At 65.5% G+C, this 25,036-nt stretch overlaps 7 protein-coding genes across 7 annotated transcripts; 5 read left to right on the top strand and 2 right to left on the bottom strand.

Moving 5' to 3' along the window:
* The first annotated feature begins 69 nt into the window (after positions 1 to 69).
* Positions 70 to 3,515, top strand: CHLRE_02g115100v5 (uncharacterized protein). The gene is made up of 4 exons (XM_043059951.1): positions 70 to 691; positions 860 to 1,038; positions 1,180 to 2,068; positions 2,558 to 3,515. The coding sequence occupies exons 1-4, from the start codon at positions 335 to 337 to the stop codon at positions 2,963 to 2,965; spliced, it is 1,833 nt and encodes a 610-aa protein (XP_042927585.1). The 5' UTR covers positions 70 to 334; the 3' UTR covers positions 2,966 to 3,515.
* Positions 3,516 to 3,517: 2 nt separating this feature from the next.
* Positions 3,518 to 6,399, bottom strand: CHLRE_02g115050v5 (uncharacterized protein). Its single transcript, XM_001699834.2, has 7 exons — positions 6,176 to 6,399; positions 5,909 to 6,030; positions 5,641 to 5,746; positions 5,203 to 5,378; positions 4,909 to 5,015; positions 4,513 to 4,606; positions 3,518 to 4,233 (listed from the first exon to the last, which is right to left on the bottom strand). The coding sequence occupies exons 1-7, from the start codon at positions 6,294 to 6,296 to the stop codon at positions 3,985 to 3,987; spliced, it is 975 nt and encodes a 324-aa protein (XP_001699886.2). The 5' UTR covers positions 6,297 to 6,399; the 3' UTR covers positions 3,518 to 3,984.
* A 110-nt stretch (positions 6,400 to 6,509) lies between these two features.
* Positions 6,510 to 8,856, top strand: CHLRE_02g115000v5 (uncharacterized protein). The gene is made up of 4 exons (XM_043059950.1): positions 6,510 to 6,616; positions 6,797 to 7,099; positions 7,219 to 7,997; positions 8,256 to 8,856. Exons 1-4 carry the CDS (start codon positions 6,551 to 6,553, stop codon positions 8,494 to 8,496), a joined length of 1,389 nt encoding a protein of 462 aa, XP_042927584.1. The 5' UTR covers positions 6,510 to 6,550; the 3' UTR covers positions 8,497 to 8,856.
* Positions 8,857 to 8,919: 63 nt separating this feature from the next.
* CHLRE_02g114950v5 (uncharacterized protein) lies at positions 8,920 to 10,805 on the top strand. The gene is made up of 3 exons (XM_043059949.1): positions 8,920 to 9,138; positions 9,304 to 10,154; positions 10,427 to 10,805. The coding sequence occupies exons 1-3, from the start codon at positions 9,063 to 9,065 to the stop codon at positions 10,592 to 10,594; spliced, it is 1,095 nt and encodes a 364-aa protein (XP_042927583.1). The 5' UTR covers positions 8,920 to 9,062; the 3' UTR covers positions 10,595 to 10,805.
* Positions 10,806 to 10,807: 2 nt separating this feature from the next.
* CHLRE_02g114900v5 (uncharacterized protein) lies at positions 10,808 to 16,661 on the bottom strand. The gene is made up of 12 exons (XM_043059948.1): positions 16,191 to 16,661; positions 15,963 to 16,037; positions 15,330 to 15,841; positions 14,966 to 15,028; positions 14,715 to 14,780; positions 14,356 to 14,466; positions 14,010 to 14,081; positions 13,719 to 13,835; positions 13,515 to 13,589; positions 13,037 to 13,249; positions 11,810 to 12,827; positions 10,808 to 11,646 (listed from the first exon to the last, which is right to left on the bottom strand). Exons 1-12 carry the CDS (start codon positions 16,249 to 16,251, stop codon positions 11,510 to 11,512), a joined length of 2,520 nt encoding a protein of 839 aa, XP_042927582.1. The 5' UTR covers positions 16,252 to 16,661; the 3' UTR covers positions 10,808 to 11,509.
* Positions 16,662 to 16,779: 118 nt separating this feature from the next.
* On the top strand, positions 16,780 to 22,725 carry CHLRE_02g114850v5 (uncharacterized protein). Its single transcript, XM_043059947.1, has 11 exons — positions 16,780 to 17,682; positions 18,016 to 18,133; positions 18,340 to 18,594; positions 18,919 to 19,075; positions 19,182 to 19,846; positions 20,069 to 20,169; positions 20,347 to 20,596; positions 20,783 to 20,861; positions 21,049 to 21,139; positions 21,434 to 21,559; positions 21,873 to 22,725. The coding sequence occupies exons 1-11, from the start codon at positions 16,921 to 16,923 to the stop codon at positions 22,143 to 22,145; spliced, it is 2,877 nt and encodes a 958-aa protein (XP_042927581.1). The 5' UTR covers positions 16,780 to 16,920; the 3' UTR covers positions 22,146 to 22,725.
* A 244-nt stretch (positions 22,726 to 22,969) lies between these two features.
* CHLRE_02g114800v5 (uncharacterized protein) lies at positions 22,970 to 25,035 on the top strand. The gene is made up of 5 exons (XM_043059946.1): positions 22,970 to 23,157; positions 23,227 to 23,347; positions 23,467 to 23,580; positions 23,796 to 24,340; positions 24,828 to 25,035. The coding sequence occupies exons 1-4, from the start codon at positions 23,133 to 23,135 to the stop codon at positions 23,872 to 23,874; spliced, it is 339 nt and encodes a 112-aa protein (XP_042927580.1). The 5' UTR covers positions 22,970 to 23,132; the 3' UTR covers positions 23,875 to 24,340; positions 24,828 to 25,035.
* Position 25,036: the final 1 nt, after the last annotated feature.

Here is a 25,036-nt window from a genome sequence, read left to right as displayed (position 1 = left end):
ATAGACCGGATGGGCTCGGCTAGCCCTTCTAGGAGTGGGAAAGCTCGCAGCCCACGTAGAAAACCCTAACCTTACATTGGAAGCTGAGACACGCCCTGGCGTTGAAACTGCTGCAGCACAGTACAGTGCTACGTATTACCGGCCGCTGCTAGCGTCAATCCACAGCCACACGGTCATGTCAGGAATTTTGTCTCTTTCGTAGTCATTTCGTCAGAGGCAGAGCCTTTCCGCTGGCTGCCTTAGCGCCGCAATGGAATATCTCGAGTACGATGGGGCGCTGCGCAGGCTTTCAAGGACAATGGCTTGCTCGGCGAGCATGCCACCAACGGAAGACATGGACCCCAAAATATGGGGCAACCTGCCGCGAGAGATTGTGGTCCGCATCTTGGAACGCCTTCCCCCGAACGAGTTCACTTGCACCGCTCGCCTGGTGTGCCGCGCTGCCGCTCGTCAGGTGCGCGCTGTCGCCCGAAAGCCGGTTGTGCACCTCTCGGAGTGGACGCCGCCCACGGAGTTCGCCGCCCAGTGGCAGCGGCCGGGCGCCACTCTGGCCCTCAGCTTGAGGCAGCGCCGGCGGCTGGTGGCGCTAGTGGCTGCCAGTGGCGTCGTCCCCAACCTCCGTGTGGCTGCAGAGGCGGCCGGCTGCCTGCTCACCTCGGAAGTGGTGGCCGCGGCAGCGGCAGCGGGCCAGGTGGGGCGCAGGGCAACAACCGGCCGGCAGCCATGCAAGCAGTCCTGCGACAGCAGCATCGCTTGATGCACACTGGTGTACCCTTAAGTTTCTCCCATGCAAGGTCCAAACACAACTGCCACGTGAACGGCGCCTCCGCACTTTCCTGACACGCGGCTGTTTACGCAGGTGGACACGTGCGCCGCGCTCATACACGAGCTGGGCCACCTGCCCTTCTTCAGCCTGTTTGACGCGGGCGTGGCGCTGTCGCACTCGTCATTCAGGGAGTGGGACCGCGAGCTGCGCAACCGGCTGGTTGCGGACCCGCTGTGTGCCGCCGCGTACGCCGGCAACGAGCGCATGTGCAGGTACGTGCCCGCGCACACGCACTGCTTCTGATGTGCGGGCGCGGATTGCTTGTACTACCCACAGTTTAATTTATGCATGGGGCTCCGCCAAGCCAGTGGACTGCGGAGGCGCTCCTGCAACCTCCATGACTGGCGCTGCAGGTGGCTGATGCGCAATGGCGTGGAGTGGCACGAGGCGGCGGTGCTGGCGGCCGGCCGCGGCGGCCACGCCTGCCTGATGGAGCTGCTGGAGGGGCTGCGGCCGTCGGGCGCCGCCGCCGCCACGCACTTCGCCCGCGTGGCGCGCAGCCTGCAGATGCCGCCGGCGGCGGCCTGGCGCGTGGAGATGTTCGCAGCCGCTGCCTACGGCTGTGACGCCCGCACACTGCGCTACCTGCAGGTCAAGTGGCAGCGGCTGCAGCGCTTCACAGATGCCTACGGCCGCGTCACAGCCGCCGCCGCCGCCAGCTCCACCCCGGACTGGCAGGCGAAGCTCGATCTACTCATCGGTTTGGGCTACAAGCGCAGCGTGGATGCCGCCGCCGCGGCAGCGGCCCGCCCCGACGCTGCGGCTCGGCTGGCGTTCCTGTCTTTGCGCGGCTTCCCCAGTGACGACGGTGCCTGCCTGCGTGTGGCGGCGGCGGCGGGCAACGCGGCGTTGGTGGAGCAGCTGCTGGGCAGCGGCGTGCCGGTGTCGGAGGAGGCGGTGACGGCGGCGGCGCGGGAGGGGCAGCTGGGCTGCCTGCAGACCCTGACGCTGCGTGGCGGCGCGCGTGTGGCGCAGGATGCGCTGGAGGCCGCGGCGGTGCGCGGGCACGTGCGCGTAGTGGAGTGGGTGCTGGTCAAGGCGCCGCCGCAGGCGCTGCAGGCCCCCGCGGAGCTCATGGGTCGCAACCTGCTGACGGCGGCGTCCATGTCGGGCTGCATGGAGCTGATGGCCTGGCTGCGGGCGTGGGGCGCAGGATGGAACCCTGCGCAGTGGCTACTGGCGGCGCGGGCCGGCAACGGCGAGGTGCTGTCGTGGATGCTGTCAGAGGGGTACCCCCTGCAGGTGCGCCGGGTGCGGGCAGGGCTCCTATCTTTATGTCTCCAGACATTAATTCGCCATTTTGGCCGTTTCCTAGACATTCCTCCCGGGGGCTAATGTCTGGGGCGGGACTTTGTTGGCCCGGGTTTGGGGCGGGTTTTGTCCGAATTCCTATGGAGAAGCCCCCAAACCGCCATGTGCCCAGACAAAAGACGGCGGCCACCCGGCCGTTTTTGTCTGGAGCTAGACATTACCCCCAAAACAAGATACGACCCCTGGGTGCGGGCCAGGGCACGGCAGGGCAGGGCAGAGCTTGTTTGCGCGTAGGCGCCCGGGCAGGGCAGGGCACTTGTTGCGGGCCAGGGCACGGAAGGGCACTTGTTTGAGTGAAGGCGCCCGTGCGGGCGCACAACCCGGCGCTCTCTGGCATTGCTCTGTCTGCCTCCAATCTGTGCTTGTACTCTCGTCCTAACAACACACAATACGGGAACCTTGGAACCTTGCTGACTGCAGATGGACGGCAACGCGTACTTATTTGCGGCGTGGAACGGCGACATGCACACGGTGCGGCACCTTCGTGCGCTGGGCGCCTGCTGGGGTAACTTTGGCCGCGTGTGCCCCTGCATCGCTGCCTTCGGCAACCCGCTGCGCCTGGTGGCGGCCCTGGTGGAGGCCGGCTGCCCGCTCACCTGGTGGGACCGCCTGGTATTCTCCTGGCGCATGCGCACGGAGGGGCGGCGGCTACAGGCCAATACGGCGGCAGGCGGTGCAAGCGGAGCGCGTGGGGGCGGGGTACGCGGCGGAGCCGCAGGCGGAAGCGGCGGTGGAAGTGGAGGGGGTGCTGGGCGGCAGGAGGGGTGCGACCGCGGCGGTAGCAGCCGGCATGCCCTACCGTGGTACGCGTCCTTCGGCTGGCTGTAGACTGTAGAGCGGATGCGTGGTGACGGCTTCACGATTGAGGCTTATGGAGCACGTCCAATGCCCGCCCTGTGCGCTGCGGCCAAGCGGGCAGGACCCCTGGACTTGCTGGGCCCTATGGCGTCTGTGCGCATGGCTACGGGAATTCGGCTTGCTGGCTGCACACGCATGCGGGCAATTGCCCTTGCGTCTATGATGTTATTACAGGGCCCCGCTGTGAATGTACTGACACGCAAGTATGTACCACGGCCATGATGCTGTCCCAACGTGGCCACCACGTGCGCGGCCACCCTGTACTGCAGATGCATTATGCACCGCTCGTGTATTTGCTTCATGTACTTTTAAATATGCTCGCCGGGTCACCGCTTGTGACATTATATACACAGCATTGAGGCCGCGGACGCAATCAACAAAACGGATGTGTATTACCGATTTACCGGTGTCAACTTAGTGGGGGGAAAGTGCGGAGGCAAGGGCAGGGAACGGACTGCGCGTCAAGGTGCCGTTTGGCTGATGCGAGATGCCGCGTGGCCAAGCCTAGTCGACTGGATTGCTGGAAAGGAGTGAGTTACTTCCCCGTGCAAACGCTGTTCATGGTCCACCCGTCCAAGGTCTGTAAGATGCTTGTGCTTCGTACACATTGGTCGAGGCCGGGTGTGGGTTCCTCGTGACTTGCATGCTGTACATGGTCCTGCAGGGTGCAAGGTTTCTAAACCTGCTTGCGGTAGACAACGGTAGGACGGGTAACGGTACGGGCGTACTGTACACAGACGTATGCTTGCCATACAGACCCTCTGTGCCCACACACATGGTAGGTTGTCGTACTTCCTAATACTGTCGATATATGTAACATGAACAACGCTTCAACGTACACAGCCTCATGCAGTCAGCTGTACAGGGTATGCAATAGTGCCGAATGGCCATTCCTTCGAGGGGCAGAGCTCTCCGTGCCTCACAACTCTTTGCTCGTATTCAACCACTCCACGCTCCTCCTGGCATGCTCAGTGCGGCTGCTTGTGCCGCTAGTGCTGCTGGTGTTGCGCCGGCGGCGCGCCAGCGGCGCCAACGCCGCCGCCCGCGCTATCCACCACGACACTCTCAAACTTGAAGTAGGGGCCCTCGTGACCGCCACCGCCTGCGGCGCCCGTGGCGCCGGCGCCGGCGGCACCGCCGCTGTTATACACGGCTGAGAAGAGCGGGTGGCGGGCCAGGGCGTCGGCGCGCACGGCCTGGTACAGCTGGTAGGTGGCGAAGAGGATGAATCCAGCCACCTGCGTGTGAGAGGGGGAGCGTAGCCACGTGTGTGTGCTTGCGTTCGAGAGCACAGGGAAGGTGGCACGTGTGGCTGGGGTGCAAAGTCGTGGACCGCTGCCTCCAGGAGCGAACGGCGGGTTGAGTGCAGGTGGCACTGGAGAAGGCAGCGACATGGCAAAGTCAGAGCAGGCTGCACACTTGTGCAGGCCGGCAGCCGCTCGTTTACGCCATGCCCTCCCACCACCCGCCACTTCCCCACCACGCCACTGGGCACGCCTCTACCCGCCCGCACCCACCATGATTGTGACCATCTGGAAGTGCGGGTAGAAGCCGTACACCATGACGCCCAGGCCCAGAGGCACAGCCACACAGATGGTGATCCAGGCAGTCCTGCCGGGGCGCGCATGTGTGTGTTAAAGAGCACAAGGAAAACATTACGCGTAGGACAGTGTAGGCAATGCAGGTGTGTGTGTGCGTACGGTGGGGTGGCAGGTGGAGTGTGTGCGTGTGTGTGTGTGCGTGTGTGTGTGTGTGCCGTTGGGTGGCGGTTGGAGTGTGAGGTTCTGGAGGGTGGAGTGGCGGGGAGAAGTGAGCAGCAGCGAGCGGCGGGTGCTGGGCAGTGCTGCCGGCACAGCTTCCAAGTCGTCGCCTGCGGTCCAACTACCCCCCTCACCCCGCCCCGCCCCGCTCACCTGCGCGGCAGCACGCCCGCCCACAGCAGTCCGTCCACCAGCAGCCTCCCGCCGTCCAGTGGGTAGGCGGGCACCAGCAGGTTGAAGGCGAACAGCGAGATGTTGATCTGTGGGGCGCGACAGCGGCGCGGCGGTGCTCAGGGAAGGAGTGAGGTGACGCTTGGTACGGGCACAGATGCGGGCCGTGGGTGGCATGCGCGCCTAGGTGCTGGCACACGCAGACGAAGCGCAAGGGAAGGAAAGGCAGGAAGGAAGGGTGACGGCGGTGGCTGGAGCACGGGCGACAGCACTCACGATGACGCCGCACGCGAAGAGGGAGTGGAGGAAGTGGGCCGCCTCCGGGTACGGCACATACAGCTTGACGGCCCAGCTGCCGGTGTCGGCATGATACACGGGCAGCAGCAACAGCAACCACACCAGCACCTGCGGGATGTGGGTCAGCGGGCCCGCGAGCGCCACCCACGCATCCGCTGCGGGTTGCGGCGGCGGTAAAGCAGGCCGCAGGGACGGGGAGGCGTAATGGAGATAAGGTAAAGGCCGGCAGTGCCTGCTCGCTTGGGCCGATTGGCGCTGACTGGACGCTAAGCGCTCTGCCGTCGCGTACCCATGCACATCGCCCAGGCCACCCGTGGCCAGGCCCCCTGTCAACGACAGCTCTTGGCTAGCCCAGGCCACACGGGCCGCTCCAATGAACCCATTGGACCCGAAACCTTCCGGCTCTGCCGCCCGCACCTTTGGGCGAGGGCGTCTGTCCGATGAAGGCCAGTCCGCCCAGCGGCCACAGCAGGATGCCGGACACGTGGGCGCCCACCTGCCTCGCCGCCAGGCAGTGTCCCAGCTGCAAGGGTGGGGGCAAAAGGTTGCTGGAGCTCAGCATTGTGGTAGAAGAAGAGAGAGCTGTTATCACCGAAAGGTGGGACAGGCGGGCGGCGTATGCAGGCAGCCACGGGGACAGGCCCGAGGAAGGGTATACGACGGACGAACACCTCTGCCCGCGCACCTCGTGCAACAGCACTGTCCCTAGCAGCATCGGCCCCAGCACGATAGACCAGAGCAACACGACCCAGCCTCCTTGGGGGATGGATGTCAGCAGCTGGAGGCCCAGCACGATGAAGAACGAGGCTGAAACCGAGGCGTCAAGGGGAGGGCGACGGTTACCCCTGGGTCGGTAAAGGTCGTGTGTCGTGCTTGTATCTTAGCCTGCGAATACGAACAGCCAGTGCGATGCAAACCCAGCGTCGCATCGAGGTCCAAAGCGCTCCCTCACCGTGAAGCTCGATGGGAATGGAAAAGAGCTGGCCCAGCGGGATGGGCTTCGCGAGGATTGAGCCAACACGTCCGAGCGCGCCTCCCGCCTGCTGCGCCATGCTGCTTCCCGTTGCTGACATGTCAGCAGCGCAGCGCTCGAGCGTTCAGTTAGCGAAACCAGTGAGCAACTGTGTCAGTGCGGATGAAGGGTTCCGGGATCGCGCGGCTAGCTATGCTAACAAAAGATATTGTATTCAAAGCATACCATATTATGTGTAGTAAGGTTTAGAGCAGTTCGATTGCAGGCAAATTGCACCAGGCAACATCATTCCTGCACTATTTGTGAACCCTTTCCTCTGGCTACAAAGCATATGCGCTGATATTCAATTTTACAATGCCACAATCATTGTTAAGTAGGAGCGGCGGCGTGGGCTTCGCGAACGCTGCTCGGAGTGCCGTGGTGCGGGCCTCTGTTTTTGCAGACTTGTTTGTCGAAATTTCATTCATGCTAGTAATGATTCAACGGAATGCTGGCACCAGGCCTCGAGTTTAGCAATCTCTCGTGCATGGGCGCAGATGCCTGCGCGCCGTCGCCAGCTCGTGCGCTCCTGTTAGACTCTTGCCTCGATGCTCGACGCAGGTGAATGGTCCTGTGTGCGTGAGCTGCAATGTGGGTCGAGGCGGGCCTGCGTCGACGGCACCGCCCACCGCGACGGTTCGGGTTGGCACGCAGCAGCGCCACGCCTGCCGGGGCGTTGCCGCAGCAACCAACAACGAGATGAGCACCGCCGGTACCAACAAAGGGTCCTTCGCTGCCAGCATCTCCTCGGCTGTGGATGCGGCGGCACCGGCGCCCTACAAATGGTCGTGGACTGAGGATACAGAGCCCGCACCGCCGCTGGACCTTGATGCAGCTGCGGTGGCGGCTGCAGCCTCACTGCAAGTGCGTGATTACACCTCGCCACATTATTTTGGCGCCCTGAACATGACACAAAGCCTCCTATAAAGCGCTGGTGAGACGACTGCTCTCCGCACGCTGCTGTTTCGCGGCCTGCTTTGCAGGACCTGACCAAGGTGCTTGAGGACGCGGCGGCCGCAGCGCCGCCCCGGGCTGCGCTCACGCCCGCTGCGCGGCAGCAGCTGGGCGCCGCGGTGCAGCGGCTGCTGCCTGCGCCCTCGGCCAGCTGCCCCCTGGACGTGGCGGCCGGGCTCCTGGAGGCGTACGGCCGCGTAGCGGCTCTGCCGCGGGCCATGACCGGCCTCGCAAATTCCCTCAGTGGCCCCGAGGCCGGCAGCACTACCAGCAGTAGCACTAGCAGCAGCAATAGCAACAGCTCGGGGCTGGTGACGGCGGTGCTGGCGGCGGCTGCGCCGTCGCTGGCGGGCGCGTCTGCCCGCGGCGTGGCAGACCTGCTGTGGGCGGTGTCGGAGCTGGAGGAGGACCTGCCCTGGGACCACGGGGCGGCGGCGGCGGCGGCGGCGGTGCCGGAGGCTCTACAGCGGGCGGTGTCGGCTCGACTGGCTGACCAGGACTTCCTGGCGCCCGACCTGTGCCGCGTGGTGTGCGCCCTGGGCAGCCTGGCGTCCAGCAGTAGCAGCAGCAACGCGCCCAGCACCAGTGGTACTGGCAGCGGTGGCGCCGCTGCCGCGGCAGCCGCCGTGGCCGGGCAGCGTGGCTTTGTGGTGTCGCGGGAGCTGGTCACGGCGCTGAATGAGGAGGTGCGCTACCAGCTGACGGAGTTCGCGCCGGACTTCAGCGCCGGCGACCTGGGGCGCCTCATAGCCGGCATGGCGGGCCTGAGGCTAGGCGCCGCGGTGGCGGGAGACGAGGAGTACAGGCGGTGAGCGGCGCGTGGGCGGGGCGCACGGAGAGGAGGGGATTCCTGAGAGGGGTGCCGGGACAGAGGGCTTGGGAGCCCAGGGTAGAGGGGCGGGTGCTGGGGCGATGGCGGGAGGGGTTCATGTCGTGCTAGCTTTTGGCAGCACTGCTGGCACGCGGGAGGTGTACCGAGGGAAGCGCACATGGAGCGCCCTCACAAGCTCACACACTCATTATCCAACACTCGCCTGCACCCCGCCGCCCCTTCCCACGTCCCCAGCATTCTGATGAAGGCTGTGTACGGCAAGACGCGCTCCATCGCGGACAAGTCGGCCGTGGACTTTGCGCTGTCGCGTCTCATGTCGGACGACCCGGAGGCTCGCTCCATGCACTACGACTCGCGCTGGACGCACGAGGAGCTGCACTGGCTGCCCCGCCGCGAGCGCGACAAGCGCCGCATCCTGAGTGAGGGCTGGTACCGCACGCAGTGGGGCGGCTGGGCGCCCGGAGGCAACAGATGAGGGGCGGGAGGAGAAGGGGCTAGTTGGGGGGGGCGGAGGCTGGGGACATTTTGCTGCCGTACTTGATGAGGGGAAGTTGCAGGTACGGCAGGTGTGGGCGGAGTTGATGGCCGTGTGGGAGAGCTTGATGATATGCCTGTGCACGTAGCTGAGCGGTGGTGGTGTTCGATGCGAGTGAGCGTTTGGCGATGCAACCGTTTGGCCATGGAAGCGTCTGCGGTCGCGGCGCTTGGGCGTGTTGGCGAGGGGCGAAGCGACGGCGAAGCGACGAAGCCGCATCGCATGCGGTGTACCGTACCACACTGCTTGAAACTGTAAGGTATGAAATGCTATACACTTCTTATGTAAGCGATTGCCCGAAGTACAGAGAATTAGAAGCCAGCACACCAGCAAGCCGCGCGAGCGCCGACAGCTGTGACGGTTCTGACAGCTACGGCCTGTTACCATCGCTTTAAGCTTTGCCAGTGAAAACTACGTCTACTAATTTTGGTGTTAGTCTATGCGGCTAACCACATCACTACTTTACCTCGCACCTAGGCAGCTGCTGGGGCAAATTGTCGGTGGCCATGCTGCGCTGGCTTTCGCGCTGCCTCTTCCCTGGCTCCCAAGCTCGCAGCAAGGACAATGAAGCAACAGCAACATGTGAGCTGCAGGTCTTACTGAGGGCGAGCAACTGCAGTCCCCACCCCTGCCTTGCCCCCGTGCCTGAAAGGAACTGCGGCTGCCGAGTCCCAACACCCAACACCACTGCGCCTCGCCAACCTGCCTTGAACCCTGTCCCATCACACACACCACTGCGCCTCGCAGGGGTTGCCACCAACCCAGTCTCGACTACTGGGATTGCGGGTGCAGACCCTGCTAGCGAGGTACCTGCCCAGGCCGTGCCGCCGCCCGGCACACGTGCCACGCAGCCTGCTGTAGACTCCCCTGCTCCCCTTAGCCCTGCTGTGGGGCCGGCCTCAACCCGCAGCCCCAGGAGCAACGGCGCGCCCTCCACCTCGCAGCCGCGCCTACTGCCGGACACAGCGCAGCGGGAGGCAGAGGTCGCCGAGCACTATGAGCAGCCAGGAGCCTTCGCGCCTGAGTCCGGCACCCTGCAGCTGGCGACCTCGGCGGCCGTCGCCACTCCACCCCCTCCGTCTCCACTGTTCCGCACCCCCTCGAATGGAGCGCTAGCCAGCCCCGTGCCCATGGCTGCGCTCACCCCCATCTCCGCCACCCGGCCGACGCCAACGGCCACCTGCGCCGCGGCCGCCCCCGGCCCTCAGCAGCTGCAGTCGCCTCAGCCGCAGGAGCCGCTGATGACGCCGCCGCCGCGGCCGGGCCCGGCACGCCAGCCGTTCACGGCCATGGACACCAATACCCCCAGCAACAACCCGATGTCTCCACCGGTTCCCACGCCTGCCTTCAGCTTCTGCACGGCCGTCGACTACGCCGCGATCACGCCCGTGCTCATACGTGGGCCCGGCACCACACCCTCGGTCACCAGCTCCACAAGCGGCGTGTACACCACTCCTTGCGTGGCCACCTCGACGGCGGCCAGCCCCTACGCGGCACCCTCGCTTGCAGCCACGCCCGAGATGGCGGCCGCACCGGCGCTGAAACCGGGGGCGCCCGGCACGGAGTCGCTGCGGCGCTATGTGCTGGACAGCGGCAAGGTGCGTGCGCCGTGACTGCATGAGGGTTGAAGCGAGAGAGGCCTCTACGGTCCGCTGCCTTCTGGTCCCCCTATGCCTCGGTGGCCGCTGCCTCCTGCTCGCGCCTTCCCTGGCGGCTGGGCCTGGGCTCATACTGCGGCAATAGCTGATATACCGAGCTGGGTGCCTGGCCACCATTCTTCGTGCTGCCCGTTTGTCTCACCCCTAAACACGCACATTGCCATGCACACACACACACACACACACACACACACACGCACACACACACACAGGTGGTGGGCGTCAACAACACCATGCGCCGCTACCGCGAGGAGAAGCCGCTGCGCCTACCGGCGGCGGCAGTGTCCACACCCTTTCAGGAGCGTGTGAACAGGGAGCTGCGGGCGGAGGAGCGGGTGCAGCAGACGCTGCGGCAGGGGCAGGGGCGCGGGCGCCGTTGATGCGGCCGCCGCCGTCGAGGCCGCATGAGTATGTGGGATTGTTGTGACGCTGTCCTGAGGCACGTGAGGTGTCGGGTTTGTGATTGTGTCAGGGTGGTAAAAGTGGGTGCAATGTACAATCCTGGGTCCAGCGCTCGCGTGTGAGCTGTTGTGAGCAGGGCAGGTTCCGTGGCTGACAGCGTAGTGGCGTGTGATGCGAACTGACGATCACAATCACATGCAACGCTTACAGTGCCCTCCACGGTTGCGACATGCCCCCACGGTATCCGTGGCTCTCGCCAACGCCGCGTCCCCACACGCCGAAGCCATGTGTTGAGTTTGCGCCTAGGACAGACGACCACTCAGGACGGTGTGAGAGTAGCCCCCCGTGTGTTAATGGAAACGTGAAACCCGTGTATGAATGGGACGTGACCTGCCACCACAGTGACCACAGTGACAAAACAAGTCCATCGGTAGTACGTACGTACGATGCCCATCATTACCCAACCCAGCAGTTTCTGTACTATCAAGGCTCATGCACTTCTCCGCATTCTCCGCAAAGACTATTTAATTCAAGACCTCGGCGCGCTTGCTGGCTGAACTTGTGCAAACCGCTTACCCACTCCTCAGCAATTGAGCATGACACCCATAGCGCAGTAAATACTAAAGAGGCTCACCGTCGCCCGCGAGCCCTAGTCACGATGTCAAACATTGAAGTGTGCAACTTCAGATGCAATCTAAGCCAATTCGCGGCCCGTCAGGTCCAGGGCCACGGGTAGGACCGTAGGGACCCTTAAAACGTGCTACATTCCATAACATAAGCTCAATTCCCCACCAACAATAACAATAAGCACCCAGCTACAGCGTGCACGTGGCAGCGTATGGTAACACATGATGCGATTCGGCGAGGCAAACCGTACGTGCAGCCGTGGCAGCTCAGCACACGGGGCTGGTGAACTGGAACACGGGCTCGCGGCACACCACACACGCCAGCGGCAGCGCGGTTGCCCGCTGCGTCACATCCCGGCTGCAGGTGGCGCACAGCCGGTGGTGGCAGGGCTCTGACACCAAGCCTGCACCAGGGCAGAGGCGCAACATGTGGGGGTGCGGTCAGTGGCGGGCGGGTGGTTGGAAGCGTGATTGCGCGAAGTACCGTTCACAAGCTCACATACGTGGCAGTGTGCGCTCTCGTATGGTGAGCGAAGGTGTGTGTATCAAGTCAGACCCTGCACTCACAGAAGGCGTCCTCCAGGCAGACGGAACATTGCGCCACAGGCACCAGGGGCGCTTTCGCGTACGCGCCGCCGCGGGCTGCTGTGGCGCCTGCCCTCAGCGCATTTGCGCCCGTGCCCCCGGCCGCCTCGTAGCCCAGGCTGCGGCTGGCGAACCGGTTCAGGGGCTGGCGCACAGTGCAGCAGCCCGGCAGCGGCCTCAGCAACACCGCAGCCGCCATGGGTGCCGAGGTGCCGGCACTGACGCTCCCCGCTAAGGAAGGGGACCGCTGCAGAGACAGGGCTGCTTTGCTGGAGGCCCTTGAAAGGGCGGGCGCAGCGGCAGCAACAGCAACACTTCCGGTGGTGCTGCTTGCGTGGGGCTGCGGTGCAGGACCAGGGCGGCAGTTGCTGCTGCACACGCAGGGTGCAGAGCAGCAGGCGCCTCGCTGCCGCTCATCCAACGTGCAGCACGGCACTACCATGACTGTAGAGTCTGATGCTGCCCCAGCCGCCGCGCCCTCAGCAGGAGCAGCGGCGCCAGCTGCCGAGGCCTCCTCGCCGCCGCAGCCGCCGCCGCTGCAGCAAGCCTGCGCTGTGACCTTCTCTACTCCAGGCAACACGACCGCGGCCGCAGCCGCAGAGCCTGCAGGGCAGCCGCCGGCTGCGGCCTTGACACTGCCGCAGCCCTTGCCGCCCTCGCAGCAGCTGCCTGCGTCGGACGCAGTTCCATGGCGGCTGTCGGACTCCTTGGCGGCCGGCACCGCCACCACGCAGCCGCCCACGCGCTGCTGCATCTCGGGCGGGCAGCAGGCGGCGTCAGGCACCTGCCCCACGCCACACGTGCTGCCGCTCCGGCTGCTGCCGGCGGGCTCGTGCGGCAGTCGCTCCAGGGCGCAGCCGCTGTCGTCAACGCCGCCCGGCAGGCCGACGTGCGGGTCGGGGTCGGGTGCGCTGGCTGCAGGGGTGCTGCTGCAGGCGAAGGGCGACAGCCGCTCCAGGCCGCCCGCCGCGCGGTGGCGCCGGCGGAAGTGCTGGATGACCTGCGAGCGGTGTGGCATTGGTCGCACCGCAGGTGAAGAGTGCGACTCTTGACGCTTGCCGCGGACACGAATGGCTTGCCGCAGTGCAGCGTGCACATGTGCATGGACCGCTCAGATATAACACTTATCAGCAGGCACGCCATTCAAGTCCCGACTCCACAGTCCACGACTAAACAAACTTAGCTGCTCCGGCTCTGATTCCAACTCACCCGCTCCGAGTGCTCAATGTCCGCCAGCAGCTGCCGCCGCACCGCCGCCCCGGCGATCTGCTTCAGGCGGAGCACCGGTGCCGCGCCCTCTGCGTACCCTCCGCCTCCTGCCGCCTCAGCTCCGCCCTCGCGCTCAAACATGGACGCCAGGTTGGAGGCGGGGTGCAGCAGCTCCGAAATGAGCGCGGACTGAGAGCGGTAGAAGTTGGCCACCTGTGGGGACGGGGGTTAGGGAGCGGCAAACGGGAGAGGGTTCCAGGCATGACATTTTAGACGATGAACAGGCGCAGCGTTGCGTGGGGGAAGGGAGCGGGCATAGGGAACCGCAGCGTAAGGGGTGGCAGCGGTGCCACAGCAGGACTTAGCGGTGATGCCGTTCACCCAACGCCCGCAGCAGCCCCAGAGTTCCATGCAAGCCGGCTTGGGCCTGGGAGCAAGGTGCAAAGTAGCTGCGAGTTGTGACCGCCCGGCCGCCTACCTGGTACGGCGTGCGACCGGTGATGTCGACACGGCGCCGCGGGTCGGGGAAGGAGGGTCCGGCCAGGTTGTGGTGCTGCGGGTACGGCGCCAACCCACGATACAGGAATGTTTCAAGAGCAGAAACAGCAGGGCGGAATTAATAGGTTGCAGAGGCGCTAGACCTAGCTAGACGTGAGCCGTCATCCTCACGAACCTCACTCACGTAATGCTGCAGTAGCACCAGCGCGCACTGGAGGCCGCCGGGGCCGGGGACGGCGGCGGCGACGTGCAGTGGCGTGGAGCGCTTGGGCACTTGCACAAGGTCATACGCATCACCGATCTGCATGGGCCATTTGTCACGGCCATTTAACAGAAGACGCGATGGCAGCACGAAACCGCAAGTACGAGAGGGCTAGTCACAACAGTGGATAACTGGATGTAGCGGTGGCGTGCGCGTGGGATGCGGTGACGCGTGTCCCGGTGCGGTGCCACGCACCAGGTTGACGGCACGCACCAGGTTAACAGCCATCATGTCCGCCCCGCGCTGCAGCAGCAGCCTCACCACCTCCGCCTGGCCCATCGACACCTGCACAACGAGCACGCGGGGGGGGGGGAGGGGCGGGCTACGTCACCTCCAGGCCAAGCAGTTGACGCGTGCGCTCCCAAGCCGGGCGTGCCTGCCCCCGCCCCCAGCACAACGCCCCTCTGCACAGCATTCGGCACCATGTGCAGCCTCGTCACACGCCGGCAGCCAGCACAGCACCGACCGCGCCAACAGCCCGTGCGCGGCACGCGCCGCCCTACGGCCCTCGGCCCCAACGGCCTGCGGCCTGCAGGCGGCCTGGGCGGGCTGCACTCACGGCGTAGTGCAGCGGCGTGAGTCCGGATATGGAGCGGTACTCCAGGTAGCGGCGCAGCTCTGCGGTGGAGGGCATGAAGTCCAGCAGCGCCTGCACACACTCCACACGACCCTGCGGCGGCAGTCCAAACAGATGGGCGGCCTCAGGTGGGGGAACCGGTTCAGTCCGATACAGTCCAGTCCGGTCCGGCCCCGCCCGGTCCGGTCAGGATGGGCATGCGGATGCGGTCTGACGGCCTGGTGACAGAGGGCTGCACGGCAGCCGGTGCACTGCACGGTACGCTGCATGGAGTGCCCTGCAGCACAGCGGTGTGCCGGCGCGGCCCCACCGGGTCGCAGCAGTGCGCCACGCCCGCTCACCCGCATGGCCGCGTAGTGCAGTGCGGAGCGCAGGCCGCAGCGGTCCTGGGCCCAGGGATCAGCACCCTGCGCGGCAGCACGTATGTACGGCGAGGTATGTGAGGCGCGGGGCGTGAGGCGCGGGCGCGTGAGGTCGAAGGGCCTCCAGGCACCACCACAGGCAGCCTGGCCGGGGCGGTGCAGCAACACCACCCACTCCCAAGCACGAGTGCTGCCGCGGCTGCGGCCCTCCCCGCCCCGTCATTCCGCACCTGCTGCAGCAGCCACTTGAGCACGTCCAGGCGGCCCGCATTGGCGGCGTGCATCAGCGGCGTCTGCGGGTGGGTGGGTGGGTTACATTCATGATACGTTAAGGAAGTGGTAGGGGGGGAAAGCAGCGGAGAAGGGGCCAGGGGAAGGGAGGAAGCGGGGCGACGACGTTTGGGCACGCAGGTGTGGTGTGGGGGCAGAGGGCAACAGGACACCCCGGGCCTGGTGCCACGTGCGGTGGGTCAGGAGCAGCACAGGGGGCGCCACTGTCATGGGGGAGTGCACCTGTCACCTCCTGCCGCAGCCGCCCAGAGGCAAGTGGCGTCAAGATGTCCACGCAAGCATGCCCATGCACATGCAGCCCACCTGGTGCTTGTCGCTGCGGAGGTTGATGACAGAGCGCAGCAGCTCCACCCGGGCAGCCTGCGCGGGCTCAGGCGTGTCCGCGGAAGCCTGCTGCTGCTGCTGCAGCTGCGGGTCCGCCTGCTCCTGAGCTGGCAGGTGCGGCTGTGGCGGCTGCTCGTCCGACTGCGTCCGCTGCACGTCGGGGTGAGACGGTGCCGCCGCGTTGGGTGAGGCGGGCTGCGACGGCGACGCCCGGTCCGCCTCGCTCAGCGCTCCGCCCGCCCCACTGCTGCCGCTGCCACTTCCTCGACCACTGCCGACGGCGCCGGCGCCAGCTGCAACCGCCAGCTCCGCCCGGGGCGCCACCCGGCCTGCGGACGCCGCCTCTCTGCGGCGCCGGGAGCTCTTCTGGCGCTGCAGGCGCCGCTGCTGCACCTCCAGTTCCTCCAGCGCTGGCGCGTGTGAGGCCAGCGCCTCCAGCACTTCGGCGTTGCCGGCCACCGCCGCCACGTGCCAGACCGTGTCGCCGCTTGCTGCGGCGCGTGGGAGCAGCACCCGGGAATTTGGTGAGATTATAATGCCGTAATACGGGCTCACGGAGGTACCGCACCGAGTCACGCCAACCCTGCTGGCGGTGCCACCTGCCGTACTCACAAAGGTTCCGGTACTTTAGGAGCTCCGGCTGCAGGCCCAGCCACATGTTGATGCGGCGCACATCGCCCGTGCGGACTGCGAGCGGTGACGGTGGCAGCGGGGGGTCACTGCGGCACCGGTCATGCGGTTTAGGGCGCCGGCACATACCGTACCGGTATCTACACAACTCTGCAGAGGTGGTTGCGGTATCATACCGTTTCCCCTACCCGCCGCGTAATCGGGACTTACCCGCCTCAAACAGGGCAAAGGTGGGGCCCGGCTCCACGCAGGAGCTGATGGTGGCTCCCATGCCGGCTGCTGTGAGCCAGAAGTTGGTGTGACACGTTCGAGTTACGAACCGGAAACTTGACGCCGAGGGGTCAGGACGGTTGCCCTTGCAGTTACCACACGGGTCTGGGCTTGGCTTTTAAACGCGCCTCGGTCGTGCTCCAGCAGCTGTGGCGTCTAGCGCGTGCAGCGACGCCAAAAGGTTCGATGACACCGGAGGGTTTCCCGCACCGGTGGGGCCGACACGAGTATAGCAACTGCACTGTGCTAGAGCGCTGGTGCCAGGCGCTACAGGCTGTCCTGACGGCCCAATACTAGCCGGGCGTCGGGAATTGCGACGTGACAAAGCAGCGCCGAGCGCGGAAACCAGGGCCAAACGCGATGGCCACAACTTGCTACAGTTTGAAGCCCAAGAGCAGCGAACTCAATAAGGGCCAGAGGTCTGGCTTATTGCATAAGATTCGTTTTGGGTTTTTTCAACCTGATTGCCAATCGCGGCAGCCTCATCCCGTTGCCTGAGACCCTGGGCTGCTTTTGTCACGATTGTAAAGCATAGGCAGCCCATAGTTGTACAGATATAGGCTGGGCCGTATCAAGTTTGAGCAGGCAGGAAGGGCAGTTTCTAGAAGGACCAGGCCAGCCTCAAACGCTGTATAGGATAAAGAAGAAAACCTGATTGATAATGACAAAAATGCATAGCGCGCCGGATCAAGCGTCCACAACGCCAATTAGAGTTGAGTCGGCGCGATCGTCGGGCGTAGAGGAGGAGGCGCGCTCGGGAGCCGCTGGGCAGGCGGATGAGGATGCAGTGATGGTGGCGGATCAGGGCGGCGAGGAGGAAGGGGAGGCCGGAGACCATGGCGGGGAGCAGGCGGAGGGGTTGGTTGAGTCGGCACCAGCTGCCGTGCCGACTGCTGCCAGTCCCATGGCTGCTGCTGCAGCTTCGGGCACCTCTGATGGAGCTCACCGCGCTCGCAGTGGCGGTATCAGCCCCATCCTTCCCATTCTGGCCGTTGCGGCTGCCGCAGCTGGCATCTGGCTCATCCGCCGCGCCCGCAACGGCAGTGCCGGCGGCACCGGTGCCTCCGCCTCCGCCGGCAAGGCTGCTGGCAAGGCCTCCGCAGGCGGTGCCTCCCGCCCTGGCACCCGCAAGGGCCGTGGCGGCGCCGCAGGCTCCGCCGCCGCCTCCAGCACCTCCGCCCCAGCGCCGCCGCCGCCTCCCCCGGAGCCGGTCGACCCGGACACATTCGAAATCCTGGCGGCGGCGGTGCCGGAGGCGGCCGCCGCCGCCACTGCCAAGCCCAGCGGCTCGCTGCCGCTGCCGCTGGGTGGTGTACGGCTGGTGGTGGGTGAGGACGTGGACTTGCTGGGGGCGGCCACCAGCCTGGGGGCGCCGGAGGCAGTGCTGGCGGAGGCCGCAGCGGCCAGCTGCCCCGCCGTCACGAAGCTGCAGGTGCGGGCGCGCACAGCGGGTGGGCGTGGGAAGGGTTCCGGAAGAGAAGCATAGTCCCGAGATAGGAAGGTGGAATGAGCAAGAGGGGAGTATGTTGTGGGTAGCGGTGCACGGTGATGCGCTGCGCTGAAGGTGTGTGCGTACCTGGGGTATGGGCTTGGGGCTTGGGCGCGCTAGTGTACATGATCTGGGACAAGCTGAAGCATTAAGAGGCGCGTGGCATTCAGGCGCTGCACTGTGTGGTCTGGACGTCGGCGCTTGGTTTACCGGCGTTCGGCCAGCGCTGAACCTGTGCGCGCACGGCACCGCTGTACTCGTGTGTGTGGCCCTCAGGCTGCAGGCGCCGTACTGGTGGGCAAGACTGCCGTACAGCCGCTAGCGATGGACGTGCTGGGTGCCAACTACGGCAACCCGTATAACAAGGCGCACGTGGCGGGCGGCGGCAACACGGGTGAGGGGTTTTTGGCGGCGGCGGGCAGTCCACGGCACGAGACACGGGGCAAGGGTGTCTTTGCGGAGCATTAGCAGCTTTACGGCATTAGCATTGCGGGGCGAGGTGATGTTGGAGTAAGGCTGCCGCACCGCGGCAACGTTGCCGTGCACACTCATACCGATTCACGCCACTCCTCCATGGGTGGCGTGCCGGCCCTTCTGCAGGCGCGGCGGCGGCCATCGCCACTGGGGCCGCGCAGCTGGCGGTGGTGAGTGACGCGCTGGGCAGCGCGTGTGTGCCGGCGGCCTGCTGCGGCGTGTACTGCTACCGAGCGACGCCGGGGGCGCTGGGGCAGCCCAACGCGGCGGCTGCGGCGGCGGCGGCGGGCGGTCAGCCGGAGGGGTGGCAGGAGTCGCTGGCGGTCATGGCGGCCGACCCCAACGTACTGCTGAAGGCGGCGCAGACGCTGGGCGCACCGGGTGGGTGGGGCGGTGGGTGGGAGGGTGGGGCGCTGGGGCGGTGGGCAGAGCGAATGAGCGGGATGTCGGGGTGCCGCAGGGCCGGCCTGGCCATGCGGAATGGGGGCTTGCGGCGCTAGGCGGCGCCGGGTCTGGCTCCGCCTTCGAGGGCTCACGGCGCCGCCCGCTGCGGCACCACACGGCGCGCGAATTCTGCACGCCAATCACGAAGGACTCCCCTGGGGCCACACCCCACCCTCCGGAATACAACTACGCAACGCCGCGCCACCCAACCATTCACCTATGTTGAGCCGCTGACCAACTCACCACGCTCGCCACTTGCAGGCAGCTTCAACCTGCGCGGCGAGATCGTGCGGTTCGTGGTGGCGGAGGACCTGTTCGCTGCCTGCGCCGTGGAGTACCAGCCGGCGGGGCTGGCCATCAAGCGGGCCATCCTCAAGTGGGCCGGCAGCGAGCAGGCGGGCGCGGTGCAGCTGTGCAGGTGAGGGGGGGGGGCGCCCGATGACTACAGTAAAGCAGTAGAGCACATGCGCAGCCCCCATAATAGGGTTGCGACAACATGTGCTGTTTCCCACACACGGCCTCAGGTTCCTGGCTGAGAACTCTGCTGGCTGGCAGTCGCTGCAGCCAGACGCGCTGCTGGCGGACATTGGCGGACTGCCTCCGGGGCTGGCGGCATGGGCGTCGGCGGCGCGGCTGCTGCGGAGCGCGGGGCTGCGGGTGGCGCTGCCTGGGCTGGCGGCGGCAGAGGAGGAACCGAAGCAGGCGGAGAAAGAGGAGGGGCAGGAGGGGGCGGAGAAGGCGGAGGGCGAGGAGGAGGGGGGCGCAAATGGCGAGGCGAAGGCGGCGGCGGAGGGCGAGGAGAGAAAGGAAGAGGGCGAGGCGAAGCCAGCGGAGGAGGCAGCGGCGGCATCGAGCGCGGACGCGGAGGCTGGGGCTGAGGGCCGCCCGCCGCGGCGGCAGCTGCTGCCGGCGGCGCCGAGCCCGGAGCGCCTGGCGGCGGCGCGCGAGGCGGCGACGCAGTTGTACGACACGCTGCGCCACACCGTCAAGCCCGACACCGTGATTGTACTGCCGGTGGTGCCGGCGGCGCCGCCGCGGCGGCGGTCGGCTGTGTCCACTCCCGAGGGCGCGGCGTTCGAGGCGTTGACGCACTGCTTCAACAGCCTGGCCTCGCTGGCGCAGTGCCCAGTGGTGGTGGTGCCGCTGGGCACGGTGGCGGACGGCACGCCGCTGGCGGCAGCGCTCATGGGTGGGTGGTGCCGTGTTGGCGAGGGTCTGGGCACGCAGCTGCACACACACTGCACCGACAGACAACCGTACATGGCGGCCGTTTTGGTGTGAATGCACAAGGAGGATGGGGTCGATATGATGTGCATTTTGGTCCTGCTGCTGCCATCGAAGTTGGGCCCCGTGTTAGCTTGACCCTCTGTTAGCTTGGCCAGCTGACACCCGACCGGTCGCTGCCGCGCAGGCTGCGCCCGCTTCGACGCGCGGCTGCTGGCGGTGGCTGCCAAGATGGGGCCGGTGATGGCGGAGGCGTTCGAGGGAGTTAAGGAGGGACTGGCGGAGGCGGTGAGGCTTTGGATTGGAGAGCCGCGGGTGGCGGGGTTCTGTACGAAGGGGGAAAGGGCGCATCGCACGCAGCATCTTCCGCCTGGCATGCCCAGGGAGGGGTGGGCAAAAAGCAGCAGTAGCAGCGGGAGCAGCACGGAAGGGCGCTCAGGCTCAAGTGTCATGGTGTGCCCACAGGTCCGGAAGCAACAGGAGGCGGAGGAGGCGGGCTCTGCGCCTGCGGCCGCGCCCTCGTCCTCAGGCGCAACCTCCGCAGCCTCCGCGCCGCCGGCGGGCAGCCGCAGCGGAGCATCGGCTGCAGCCGGCAGCGGCGCGGCCTCTGCCTCCGGCTCCTCGGGCGGCGGCGCCGCCCCGGCTGCGGTGGATCCTCGGCGAGTGGAGCGGGCGGAGCGGTTCAAGGGCCGCGGCAATGAGCTCTTCAAAGCAGGTGCGCAGGGCGGCGGGCGAGGTGGCGTGCGCTGGGGCTGGAGCTGCGGCAGGTGACACGTGAGACCTGTTTGGCGCCGTGCGCGACGTCCCTCCCGTCCCTCTTTGTGTTGGTACCGGCTATGTCAGGACCTGAACTATACGCCGGGAATGCACGCGCGCACACTCACCCTGCACTCGCCTGCAGGCAAGTTCGCTGACGCACTGACGGAGTACAGCAAGGCCATCAATGAGCACCCCGACAACCCCGTCTACTACAACAACCGGTGAGTCAGTGACCGCTGTGGGACTGTGGCCGTGTGCGCCTGCCAGGTAGCGCCACTCGCGTGCGTTGCCCATACAACCGCCGCTTTCCGACGTACAAGAGTACGGCCGCTGCTTCGTCCATTTACCCACCCTGTGCCTCCTCTTGCTCGTTGTCGCCGCCCCCCAAACCCCACGCCCACTCCGCAGCGCCATGGCGTGCCTCAAGATCTTCCGGTTTGAGCAGGCGGAGGAGGACTGCAACCGGGCGCTGCGGTTCGACCTCAAGGAGGCAGACAAGGTGGGGGGGCGGGTCGTGGGGCCAGGCACCGGGATTGGGGATGGGCCTGTAATGCGTGCTGCTTGCACAATCGCCGTTGGTAAGAGGAGCGGTTGAGGTTGTGTGGGCACCTCCCTCCTGACTGCTGCACGCCGGCACTCCACGCATCACCGCACCGTTCTCCTTCACGTACACCGCCTCCCACACAAACCCACGCTCCCCTCCCTTAAACCCACGGCCCTCCTCCCCATCCCAATTATCATGAGTGTAACCCCATCACAACCCCCTCCCCCCCGGCCTTCCTCCTCCACACAGGCCAAGGCGCTGCTGCGGCGCGCCACCGCCCGCAGCGCCCTGCAGAAGTACGGCGAGGCGGAGAAGGACCTGCGGGCGGTGCTGGCGGTGGAGCCCAACAACCGGCAGGCGCGGGAAGACCTCACGGTGAGAAGCGACAGGCTGGCCACACACCAGGGGGGCTTCGCGCCACGCCTGCCCCTCCCTCTATCCCTGCGCCTCCTTGTGAAGTCAAAGGAAAGGGGCAGGTCCGGTCGCAGACAGCCAGCTTGGCTGTGGCGGTTCCGGATCAGGCCTCCCAGACCCAGCACGGCAAGCAACCACGGCGCTCCATCCTCTCGTAGTGACGGCTGGATCCATCGGGCTCACGTCGCATTTTGCTCCTGTCTATTGCCGCTGTGTGACGCTCTTACACCCTTTGTGTGCCTGTGCGCCCGCTCCTCCCCCCGCCCCCCCGCAGCACCTGCAGCAGATGAAGGCCGACATGGCGGCGGCGCAACAGCGCATGGTGCAGGAGTTCGCGGCGCAGAGGGCCATGGCGCCCGGGGCGGCGGCGGCGGCGGCGGCGGCCGCAGCCGGCGGGCGCGCTGGCGGCGGCGCCGGCGGCTTTGACCCGGCCGCTGAGCTGGGCTTGCCGCCTGGGCTGGACTTCTCGCAGGTGGTGGCGGCGGGCGGCCCGGAGGCGTTCCTACAGCAGATGATGCAGCAGGCGAATGGCGGCATGCCGCGATGAAGGAGAGCAGCCGAGGGGCGACGGGAAGGGTGGGGGAGGGCGCTTGTCTGGAGTGGGAGTGTTGGGAGAGCGGTGGGACGGTGTTAAGGCAGTGTTGGGAGGAAGGTTGCATGTCGGGGGAATGGGTGTTGTGGCGTTGGGGGTAAATGTTGAACCAATCCCGGCGTTGGGGCAAGAGGCAGGCTGTGCGCGAGTGGCGGAGCAGGGAGCTGGGCAGGTGCTGAGCGTGACGGACAGGGAGGGCGCGGCAGGGCGGAAGCCTAGAAGGACTGCGAGACCGTGTGTGTGAAGAACAATTTGCGGCGTTGCTTGCATGCGGGGACAGGGGTATAGTGCATTCTTGAAGGAATTCCTCCGCCTTGTTCTTCGGGTTGGCTCCCACACAGCGCAAACCCTACCGGCACCTCATGGTCCTCTTCACTCTCTGCAGCATGCAACAGCAGGCAAAGCAGCAGAGCAGGCGAACGTAGTGAGTTTGAAGCGCCTTCATGGCTTTACCTTCCTGTGCTTCAGCACTGCCAAGACCACTAGAACTTCAGAAGCTCAAGGAGCGCCGGTGTCAAAGATCCGGCTGATCTATGAGTTGTTCTATCAGCCAAGCTGAGAGAGCGGGCTGTACGTCGCCAGCAGCCCCTCCAACGACAGCATGCGAGCAGACAAGGGGATTACGGGTAAGACACTCTGTATCCCTTCCCCTGCTGTGTGTGGGATGGTCGTACGGCGTCGAGGCGCATGAGCTGATATAAACATGTCAGTAGGTACGCAGGCTTGCAGGCGCAAGGGCAATAGCGGGGTACTTATACGCATTGATGCAACCCGTTGAGGAGGAAGGAGAGCGACGTGGGGGCCCTCGGACACGCTGAAGTCCAAGCGCGCATTGCTGTCAGGATTGTGCAACCCTCATACAAGTCCATATACTTCAAGATTGCGCCGCAGCGTTGCGCAGTCTACTCCCTTAAAGCTCAAAACAAAACCGAGCAAGGCACGATGGTCGCTGCGAGCTGGCCCAAGGGTGCGTTTTCCAGCTTGGCGGACCCCATATGCATGAACTTACATCTTACGGTCGCTTCATGCAATGCAGGCCCTGTTCCATGGCTGTTGGTGTTTGGAATGGCCACTGGAGTCGCGGGCGCGTTCTTCCCCGTAACGCGGAGTTGGCCGGTCATCAAGCAAACGTTTCAATTGGGGATAACATTGTTCAGGTGCGGGGGTGGCGAATTGTCTGCGAATCCGCGAACCGGGAACTCTGAACGTGGGTTGGGGTGTCATCCATACTAAGCACCGCCACCACCTCCCGGCCGGCGCTCCGCTGACGCTGCAGGTCGCTTTTCGGTTACCAAGTGGTCATGGGGTCGGCCATAGTTGCCCACATTGTGGAGGCTGCAATTATCGCATACATGTGCGCCAAGAACAAAGTGTCCACAAAGGACACGTGGTGAGTCTGGGGCAACGCCTGTCGGTGCGGCGGGGCAAAGGGGCGCCATGTGTGTAGGAGCCACACACAGGCCAATCTAGGGATGTTAGTATGCCTCAATTATGTCACAGGGTTTGCTATGAAGACGTTGCCAGGGACAGTGCTACAGCTGGTCTGAGCCGATACCACACACTACACTGACCGCACATCCGTGTCGTTGCTGTTGCCACTCGCAGGGGCTGGGCGGGCTATACGCTCCTCATCGGATACGGGGCCATCCACCATCTCAAGGCCTGCCTCAAGCAGGCGGCATGACGGCAGCAGATATATCCATTAAAGCAGGCGGCAGCAGTAGCAGCAGCAGCATTTGTGGCGGGACGACTTCTAGAAGCCTGCGCCGACAGAGCACTTTTGGAAGGCGGGCACGCAGTTGCATGAGCGGCGGGATTTCAGGAAGCGGTGGGAAGCAAAGGCGGGTGGGCGGCAGGGGCACACGCCGTAGGTGGTCGGCGGTTGCAATGTGGCGTCAGAGACACTGACTTGTGTTGTAGTCGTGACCAGGTCCAAAAAGGGCTGATGTACGCTACTGACTAGTTATGAGACTTATAACGTATAATGCCTCCTGAAGACGCAGGGAGTGGGAGGCGGGGCAGGTGTGAGCCAAGAGGCGTCGGCATATGGCCTTGATCCGTACTTCCATGATACAGTCGTACTGTAAAGCTGTCTCCCTTTGGCGCCATTAGGCCGCTGACAGCTGACAAGGAAGTGGGCCTTACAAGCGGCGAGAGCCAACACACACAAGCCCAGGGCGCAAGAGCGCCCGCGCGACGCCGACGCGCCGGAACGAAAGCAACACAGAAAAGCAAAAGACAACCGAACCGAAAGCAGCACACAGGCCCGACGACCAGAGACGGCGCAAGGCGGGCGAACGCCGCGACAACACACGCCACACCCGAGCAACAAAACCGAACAGCAGCAAACAACAACACAGCCTCAGAACGGAGCCACCGCAACCAAAGCGCAGCCAACAAGCTAACTCGAACGCCGACGGCCCGACACGGCGAGCCGAACACCACGAGCAACCCGCACGCCACGCGTGACGCCCCGGCGAGACGAGCGGCCCACGCCACGAAGCACCAGCGCCCGGGGCGCCGCCAAAGGCGCCACCGCGCCAGCGGCCAAGCCGCCAGCCGGCGGCGCCGCCAAAACCACGGCGGCGGGCCGAGGGCCGGCGGCCGCGCGAACCGGCGGCGACACCGAGGCAACAGCACGGATGCCGGAGGCGCCGGCGCCGGAAGGGCCGAGCGATCCTGCGCGGAGGGGAGATTAGCCGAAAAAGAGGGGCGGGAAAGAAGGGCGGGCACTTGAGTGAGAACGTTAGAAGTAACGTTAAAAGCTCTCACTATGAAGGCGGAATGAAGAAGAGAGAGGAGGCTGGCGCCAAAGAGAGCCAGCCTGTACGACTTCCTCATGGAAG

This window comes from Chlamydomonas reinhardtii, chromosome 2, assembly GCF_000002595.2.
Source record: "Chlamydomonas reinhardtii strain CC-503 cw92 mt+ chromosome 2, whole genome shotgun sequence".
Taxonomy (NCBI): Eukaryota; Viridiplantae; Chlorophyta; class Chlorophyceae; order Chlamydomonadales; family Chlamydomonadaceae; genus Chlamydomonas; species Chlamydomonas reinhardtii.
The sequence above is the reverse complement of the archived record's forward strand: the minus strand, read 5'-3'. Positions and strand labels throughout refer to the sequence as shown.